Here is a 9,372-nt window from a genome sequence, read left to right on the forward strand (position 1 = left end):
TGTGGGTGTGTGTGTGTGTGTGTGTGTGTGTGTGTGTGTGTGTGTGTGTGTGTGTGTGTGTGTGTAATGGAACGGGGTTAAAAAAAAATCAGTTTTTTGAGTATCGAAACTCAGTATCGGTTTACTCTTAGAGTGGATGCGTACTGGTATTACCGTATTGGCCCGAATATAAGATGGCCCTGATTATAAGACGACCCCCTCTTTTTCAAGACTCAAGTTTGAAAAAAGACTTTTTGAACACCAAATTAATTTTTATACAGAAAATAATTACAGTACATCTGAAACAAATGATTAGAACAATATTTGAGAGAAAAAGCACGTTATTTTGCCTCATACAAATTTTAATATCTGAACATTTAAATATGTAAACTAAAGTGCAATCACATTCGTGAATAAATGGCTTCTGGTTTTTGAAATGTAAATTACATCATAACTTCTCCTCAGCTGGCGGTTAACCTGGCCAATCTTCGACCCACTTTTCTCCAGATTGTCGCTACGTTTCTCCATTTTCTGTTATCTCTTCTATTATTTTCTTCTCTTCTTTCTGACTGCTATTTTCTTATTTTTCTTCTTCGTGCTACCGCTATTTTTATTTTTATTCTTCGTAACAGGGGTTCGCTTTGGCCTGGAGAGTCAAGTGCAGCATTCGCTTCAATGATATCTGGCGCCATCTCGCGTCGTGAATGGGTATAACGTCTAGACCCCGAATATAAGACGACCCCCACTTTTTCAGTCTTATTTCAATGCAAAAAACATCGTCTTATATTTGGGCCAATATGGCATATACATTCGAACCTTGTTACAACGTACCTCGACAGACAGAACGAATCTGTACTAAATAACGGTAGTTTGTCGTCACCATTTCCGATAAAATGGCCGCCAAACACGCCCGCCTCCCTTTTTGAGGGAAACTGTCCTGGACGAAATGGGACGCTTTTGTTTGCAATTCGAGCACATACCTCGGACTCCACCCAGGCGTTGTAGCCCGCGGGGCTGATGACCATCTCGATGACGGTCGCCACGATGAGCAGCACCAGAACGGCTGGTGACACGTACCTCCACATGTAGTAGTAGAAGGAGTACGGCCGGAAGCCCAGCATGTCCTCCAGGTCCTGCATAAACCTGCGAGAGGGAAGCAAGTGGCTGGGAAAGGCGGCGACAGAGCGACGGGGCTGCTGACGGTAAGTTGGCATCATACAGGCTGAAATGTGCGCCAACAGAAAGGGAATTCATATCGTTCATATTTTAATTTGAATAGCTGAACTTGAATTGAAAAACTGAATCGGGATTGTACAATTTCAGCTTTGATTGATTAGTTTGGAACTGAAGTCCAATCAGGGCGGCGCGGTGGAAAATGTCATGATTCGGTTTGGGGCCAACAGGTGGCAGTGTAGGGCTGCAGCTGCACACCTGTTGGTCATTAGGTAATTAGTGCTTTAAAAGGACTCCCAGCCGACTACTCATGGTCGGGTTATTGTTGCTGTTGCTGTTTGCTACTGTCATGTTTGTTTGTTGCCGTTTGTCTGCTACTGTCAGGTTTGTTTCGGTCATGTTTTGGTCACAGTTCTGTTCTAGCTTCAGTTGTGCTTTTTGTTTGCTACTTTGGACTATGTTTGTTTTGGATTTAGTTTTCTCTGTTTTAATACACTTCATCAAGTACACCCTGCTCCTTCCTCCTGCCTGCTTTTTGGGGTCCAGCACCACCTCGCAACGTGACAGAAAACAGGTCAGTACGTCGGCGTCACCGGGCAGAGGTGCATGGTTCGATTCTGGCCCAGCCATCCCCATGTGGGGCTTGAATGTTCTGTTTGGGTTTTCTCCGGGTACTCCGGTTTCCTCCCACATTCCAAAAACATCCATGGCAGGCTAATAGAACACTTTCAATGGTCCAGAGGTGTGATTGTGTGCATGAAGGGTTGTTTGTGTCCACTGCGATTGGCTGGCAACCAGTTGAGGGTGTCCTTCGCCTACTGCCCGATGACAGCTGGGACAGGCTCCGGCACACCCGCGTCGCTGGTGAGGAGAAGTGATTCAGATCACGGATGGATGATGGATGAAGTCCAATAACCTTGAACCTGAACTGAAAATGATGAAATGTGTTTCATTTTCTCAAAAACTGTATTTGACCATCATTGAAAATTCATCCTTCCATCCATTATTTGAAACCGCTTCTCCTCAGGGGGGTCGGAGCCTATCTCAGCCATCTTCGGGCCTTAGGCGGGGAACACCCTCAATTGGTTGCCAGTGTGTTTCCCATTGAAAATTCAATATTGTGTATTTTCATATTTCCAAATAGAAATTCAGCTCTGCGCATCACAAATTCAGTTCTTTTGACAAACATCCGCGCACATTTCAGGAAGATCAATCAACTGCGGTCCGCAGATCGCCTTTCCGGAATATCATTCCAATGTTGGGCACCTTTTGGTTCCGTATATCCAGGCCACCGAGATGTTCTCCAGGATCACCACCACCGTGAGCGGCAAGCCGGCAGAGTAGTCGTCAAACATGGTGACAAAGTAGTTGCCTGAGCGCTGCACAAAGAGCAGCCCCAACAGGAAGGCGATGATGCAGCAAGCCACTGAGGGAAGCAAAACGGGCGCTCAGAACTCGCACCGACGTCAAGTCGCCGAAGCGAAAGGAAGGAAAAACTCACCGCACAGGATCTCTTTGCGAATCTTGAAGGCATCGAGGATGGGCGTGGTGATGCCCGTCATGGTCCCGATCATGCTGCCCAGGCCCAGATTGATGAGCATGAAGAAGAACATGACCGACCAGAAGGGACTGGCCGGGAAGTGCGTCATAGCTTCGGTGAAGGCGATGAAGGCCAAACCAGTTCCCTGCACCGCCTGCACAATGACGATGATGACGTCGTCAACTGCTCCCGGACAGAGGTGTCCAAACGACGGATTGGGGGCCGTTTGCGATCCCACAGCCTGTTTTTGTTAGCCGCCTGCAGCTTATATTCAAAATCATTTCGGGTGCGACACCCAAATTAACAACGACGACTCCCACAAAATACATTTGCTTCCCTACATATGCAAAGAAACTATTTACGAGTGAAAGAGAAACAACATATCAACAGACACTCATGAATAAATCAAAATCAGGGCCAGGGGTGGATCTATCCTTCTGAATAGCTGAACTTGAATTGAAAAACTGAATCGGGATTGTACAATTTCAGCTTTGATTGATTAGTTTGGAACTGAAGTCCAATCAGGGCGGCGCGGTGGAAAATGTCATGATTCGGTTTGGGGCCAACAGGTGGCAGTGTAGGGCTGCAGCTGCACACCTGTTGGTCATTAGGTAATTAGTGCTTTAAAAGGACTCCCAGCCGACTACTCATGGTCGGGTTATTGTTGCTGTTGCTGTTTGCTACTGTCATGTTTGTTTGTTGCCGTTTGTCTGCTACTGTCAGGTTTGTTTCGGTCATGTTTTGGTCACAGTTCTGTTCTAGCTTCAGTTGTGCTTTTTGTTTGCTACTTTGGACTATGTTTGTTTTGGATTTAGTTTTCTCTGTTTTAATACACTTCATCAAGTACACCCTGCTCCTTCCTCCTGCCTGCTTTTTGGGGTCCAGCACCACCTCGCAACGTGACAGAAAACAGGTCAGTACGTCGGCGTCACCGGGCAGAGGTGCATGGTTCGATTCTGGCCCAGCCATCCCCATGTGGGGCTTGAATGTTCTGTTTGGGTTTTCTCCGGGTACTCCGGTTTCCTCCCACATTCCAAAAACATCCATGGCAGGCTAATAGAACACTTTCAATGGTCCAGAGGTGTGATTGTGTGCATGAAGGGTTGTTTGTGTCCACTGCGATTGGCTGGCAACCAGTTGAGGGTGTCCTTCGCCTACTGCCCGATGACAGCTGGGACAGGCTCCGGCACACCCGCGTCGCTGGTGAGGAGAAGTGATTCAGATCACGGATGGATGATGGATGAAGTCCAATAACCTTGAACCTGAACTGAAAATGATGAAATGTGTTTCATTTTCTCAAAAACTGTATTTGACCATCATTGAAAATTCATCCTTCCATCCATTATTTGAAACCGCTTCTCCTCAGGGGGGTCGGAGCCTATCTCAGCCATCTTCGGGCCTTAGGCGGGGAACACCCTCAATTGGTTGCCAGTGTGTTTCCCATTGAAAATTCAATATTGTGTATTTTCATATTTCCAAATAGAAATTCAGCTCTGCGCATCACAAATTCAGTTCTTTTGACAAACATCCGCGCACATTTCAGGAAGATCAATCAACTGCGGTCCGCAGATCGCCTTTCCGGAATATCATTCCAATGTTGGGCACCTTTTGGTTCCGTATATCCAGGCCACCGAGATGTTCTCCAGGATCACCACCACCGTGAGCGGCAAGCCGGCAGAGTAGTCGTCAAACATGGTGACAAAGTAGTTGCCTGAGCGCTGCACAAAGAGCAGCCCCAACAGGAAGGCGATGATGCAGCAAGCCACTGAGGGAAGCAAAACGGGCGCTCAGAACTCGCACCGACGTCAAGTCGCCGAAGCGAAAGGAAGGAAAAACTCACCGCACAGGATCTCTTTGCGAATCTTGAAGGCATCGAGGATGGGCGTGGTGATGCCCGTCATGGTCCCGATCATGCTGCCCAGGCCCAGATTGATGAGCATGAAGAAGAACATGACCGACCAGAAGGGACTGGCCGGGAAGTGCGTCATAGCTTCGGTGAAGGCGATGAAGGCCAAACCAGTTCCCTGCACCGCCTGCACAATGACGATGATGACGTCGTCAACTGCTCCCGGACAGAGGTGTCCAAACGACGGATTGGGGGCCGTTTGCGATCCCACAGCCTGTTTTTGTTAGCCGCCTGCAGCTTATATTCAAAATCATTTCGGGTGCGACACCCAAATTAACAACGACGACTCCCACAAAATACATTTGCTTCCCTACATATGCAAAGAAACTATTTACGAGTGAAAGAGAAACAACATATCAACAGACACTCATGAATAAATCAAAATCAGGGCCAGGGGTGGATCTATCCTTCCGGGACATGGGGTTGCGGACCACCCGAAAATCATGAAAAATATCAAATTGTTTGCCTTAACGCCACAAACAGGTGTTAAAAATAACTCCAACAAGAACAAAAACGTGACAATGGGGGTGGGGGTATTCTCCCATCTGCGGCCCCTTCTCAAGGTTTTTCCGCAGATGGGGCTTTTTGGGGGGAGTTTTACCTTGCCCTCCTGGGGGTTAGGGTCAGGGGATGTCGTCAACATTTGTGGGCATGCGAAGCCCTTTGAGACTGTTTGTGATTCAGGACTATCGAAATAAATTTTGTCTTAACCACAAGAACTAGAACAGATAATTACTGGATGAAGTGGTTTGAACATGTTGGATCAAGTCGGAGAATGTCAAAGCGGCTCTTGCGTCCTTTGATTTTGTTTGTTCCTATATTGGAGGTAAAATGTGGACAACTGCGGTCTAGAAAATGGATGTCACTCACTTTGTTGAGTTCATCCTCCAGCACGCAAGGATCGAGGCCCAGCTGGGCAAAGTTGTCCTCTTTGACCGTCTTAATGACCGCGTACATTTCCGCGTAGTCTTGCGTGCTCAGGTGCGAGAAGTTGACGTGAGGAGGGATCAGCTCTTTGCTCAGCACGCTCGTGTTGAGGTACACCAAGATCTTCTCCGCATTCCTGCACAATTATAACGTTTATAAAAAAAAAATATCCTGCGCGCAGGCGTCCGCCGCGTGTCAAAACCAACCAATGGGAGGCGGGCGGGGGTGACGACATACTCACTCCACGACACACTTTTCGTTCATGATGTTGGCCTTGAAGCCCAGCACGGCGAACACCACCAGCGTGGCCAGGATGGACGTGACGAAGTTGATGATGGAGACCAGCGCGGCGTCAAAGTGGCAGTTGTTGTCCCGCTTGTTGTAGCTGGAGAAGGCGATGACGCCGCCGAAGCCGAGGCCCAGTGCGAAAAAGACCTGCGTGGCCGCCTCTCGCCACACCTGCGGCTCCAGCATCTTCTCCAGCTGACAATCGGCGCCATATTTGTCAACATTTTTTTTTTTTTCACGGCATTCAACCTTCGCGTCACTTGATCTCGGACCATACGAAAGCCTTCCGAAGCTGCACTGCTACCCTGAAAGGGAGCATTCATCAGGCCCTTCATTTTTCTAGACGCTTGTCCTCATTAAGGTCGCGGGTGAGGTGGAGCCTGTGCAAGCTGAGTCTTTTCAAGGACACTCACTACTCTCAGTCCTGATAAATGTCCGCAGGTTCTAGAGCGTTTTCTAATCGGGTGATCCAGGGCTCTTGAATGCCCGATCCACGGAAATTAGAGCAGCTACCTCAGTTGAAATGTTTAAAAGCCCATTTAAGACTGATTTGGATCCACTTGCAATTAGTTGAACTGCATTTTGGCCTGTTTGACTGCCGCTTCCTCTGTTTGTCCTTCCCACTCCTCCCTGATCTGGAGAGCGGGGCTAGGTCATGATGACCCAATTGGCGATGACTCAATTGGATGTCGCTGTACAGATTCTACTCTGACATGATTTGCACCGAATGAGCTGGATGGACTACTCGGAGGCGCCGCTATGAAGATTTCTTCAGGGGATGTCGTCAATATTTGTCAACTGTGGACACGTGAAGCCCTTTGAGACATAAATGCTACCGTTATATAAATCATCGGAAGTTGACTTGACTGGATGCTGTCGCAATGAAATGATGTGAAACACGACACGTGCTGGACGACCCTTCAGCAACCCGTCGGGCGGCTCGATCGTGCGGCCCAGTCTGCGATATTTCGGACGGACGGATTGACCTGCCTCCTGCGCCGCACCGCCTTCACTTTGAACGGGCCTGCAGGTGGCGACTCACCTTGGGCGTGAACATGTGCGCGATGCCATCCACCGCTCCCCTCAGCAGCAAACCTCTCACCAGGAAGCAGAAGAGCACCACGTAAGGGAAGAGAGAGCTGAAGTACATCACCTGAAGGAGACACAGAGGTCAGATTGTTGCCATGGATACACAAGGCCCGCGAGCACACGCACGCACGGAAGCAAAGGCGTTGGCCGACTGTTTTCATGAATGAATTGGGAGAGCGTGACCTTGCGTCATCCATAAATGTGAAAGATGACTTAAAAAAAAAAAAAAAAAAGCGTCTGTGCCATTTGAGCCAACGAAAAGTCAGAAGAAAGTCATTTCTGGAAAAGTCCGAAGCAAGAATGAAGAAACGCGGGTTGTCATCGCCCACCTTCCCAGATGACTGGATGCCCTTAATGACAGCCAAGCACACCAAGATCCAAGCCACCAGCAGGGAGAGCGTCATCTTCCAGTTCAGGCCGCCCGTGTCGTCGATGCTGCTGGTGATGTTCAGCGTCTGACGGTACCAAAAGTAAGTCGTGGCCGAACTCTTCTCGCACTCCGGTTCCGTGACTGCAACGACCAAACAAAGTGAGTTGTGTGCGCATATGTGCCAGGTATCGCTTTCTTTGACTGGAAAAAAAAAAAATAGTGTCGCATTGTGTCGATGCACCTGTGTTTCTTTCGTTAATGTTTCAAGTCAAACTCTGTTGCGTCGACTGCATGCTCGCCCGTGGCGTCAACTTGAATTTTTCAGCACCGATGATGGCACGCACACTTAAGAAGAGATCACCTCGCTGTTAGCCTCGGCATTTCTTCGACTTTTGTCTTTTGACCGACCCGTGGCGACAATTTGAAAGCGCATCCATGGATGGATGGATGGATGGATGCAGTAGCCAGGCAAGTCCAAATTTAATTCAGTTCAAATTTGTGTAGCGCCAAATCTCGCCGGAGGTGAAGAACCATACCGCTCTCACATGAAGGGACCATTTGAATTTAAAGTTGCACACCTTCAGTGCTGCCGGATGCAGATGCAGCATATTTAAGAGAAAGATAAAGGAGGCAGAGAAGGTTCCCAACAACGCCGCTGCTCCCACAGAAAAGAGGAAAAGAGGACACAGTATATGCCTGTGAATAATTTTGCATGCTCTGTATGTGTGTGTTAAGGTAACCTCGGTCATAAAGTTGAATTAGCAAAACAGCAAAGCTCATTTCCATTCGCTCGTCTATGGCGGTTCACATCATATGGTCACATTAAGCAAGTGGACCTTTATCAGACTACAAATAAAAAGTTTTTTTTTTGACATATTATTGCTAGAGGAAGATCACGAATGCTCCCATCGCGATGAACTCTGGTATAGTCCACCATGAAAGCGGGGTGGCGGTTGATTATCTATGTCCAACCATGCTTGAAAAGCATTCTCACGGAAAACGTTTTGGTTTTGGTGCGCTTACTGGCTTGGGTTCCGTTGATGTGGACCGGGCATTCGGCCCACGGGAGCGGGTACTGGAAGGACTGGAAGAAGTAGAAGATGCTCCAGCCGATGATCACGTTGTAGTAGAGGCCCACGAAGCCGCAAACCTGCCACCGGGGAGAGACAGCTGCGCGTTAGCATCGAGTGGCGCTAACAAACAAACGGGGTCACGTGACTTCATTTCTTCATTTTTTTACGGATTTGCACAGCGACACAAGATCGATGTGAACAAATCCACTAAAATCCACAGTGACTCGGACTCCCTTGTTCCGCCTGAAAAATTACTGTTCAGTCATACACTGAGCTAGCAGGTGTCTCTTCCCCTGACCTTTTGCCAAAGCCAGCTGGCCACAAGGTTTGCCAGTCCTGCTAACTGACAGCATTGAAGCGCCAGTTTCCATCAGGTTGCACAATCGCAAATAAAGGTCGGTGTACAGTGAAAGTAAAAGAATTAAGACGTAAGGAATAGGCACATATGTTACAGCGATTGTGTGTGTGAGTGGTAAGGTGAAATGCGGTTTATTTAGTTAGTTTCGTCCAACGTGTCCTATTTGAAATCTCCTGCGGCAGGAGATGCTGAGTCTACGTCAGATTAACTCGGAGTGCCAATGAATTATTGAGCTGTTGGCTCTCAGCAGTCTTGGGTGAGGCGCTATTTATAGCTGGCCAACGACATGCGCCCCCCCCCCCCCCCCCCCCCCCGGAAGAGAGAGAGAGATAGAGAGAGAGAGATAGAGAGAGAGAGAGAGAGAGAGAGAGAGATGACGTTTACAAGCAGTCAAAAGGCGGTGTAAGGTCCAAATTCCGCTTTCTGAAGCATTCGGAAAGCCCCGTTCAGCGGACCGTCGCTCCTGCATTTGAATAACCCGATTTAAACGGCACCGCGCGGACGTCGTGATGCAAATAGACGTCATTTCCGCTCATTGCGTTGTACGGTCAACAACACACGTGATATTCACGATACTCGCAACAGGAATAAATCAAGAGGGTGTCCTTATCGCTCCAAATTTGTGCTTTTGTGCCTGGGCCTCTCAGCTTGGGTTTTTTTTTTTTTTTT

The 9,372-nt window shown here is 48.2% G+C and overlaps 1 protein-coding gene across 1 annotated transcript in view; it reads right to left on the reverse strand.

The window, feature by feature from the left end:
* LOC109510498 (sodium-dependent neutral amino acid transporter SLC6A17) overlaps window positions 1-8,445 on the reverse strand; it is a 14,611-nt gene extending 6,166 nt beyond the window's left edge. Inside the window, exons 1-8 of the mRNA XM_019860844.1 lie at window positions 8,296-8,445; window positions 7,232-7,413; window positions 6,856-6,966; window positions 5,767-6,008; window positions 5,469-5,661; window positions 4,533-4,725; window positions 4,298-4,457; window positions 960-1,122 (exon numbers count right to left, since the gene is read on the reverse strand). Of these exons, the coding sequence (XP_019716403.1) occupies window positions 960-1,122; window positions 4,298-4,457; window positions 4,533-4,725; window positions 5,469-5,661; window positions 5,767-6,008; window positions 6,856-6,966; window positions 7,232-7,306 (1,137 nt within the window). The 5' untranslated portion in view covers window positions 7,307-7,413; window positions 8,296-8,445. The remainder of the gene's footprint in view (window positions 1-959; window positions 1,123-4,297; window positions 4,458-4,532; window positions 4,726-5,468; window positions 5,662-5,766; window positions 6,009-6,855; window positions 6,967-7,231; window positions 7,414-8,295) is intronic.
* Window positions 8,446-9,372: the final 927 nt, after the last annotated feature.

The sequence above is a fragment of the Hippocampus comes genome, unplaced genomic scaffold (genome assembly GCF_001891065.2).
Source record: "Hippocampus comes isolate QL1 unplaced genomic scaffold, H_comes_QL1_v1.1 scaffold56, whole genome shotgun sequence".
Classification (NCBI taxonomy): domain Eukaryota; kingdom Metazoa; phylum Chordata; class Actinopteri; order Syngnathiformes; family Syngnathidae; genus Hippocampus; species Hippocampus comes.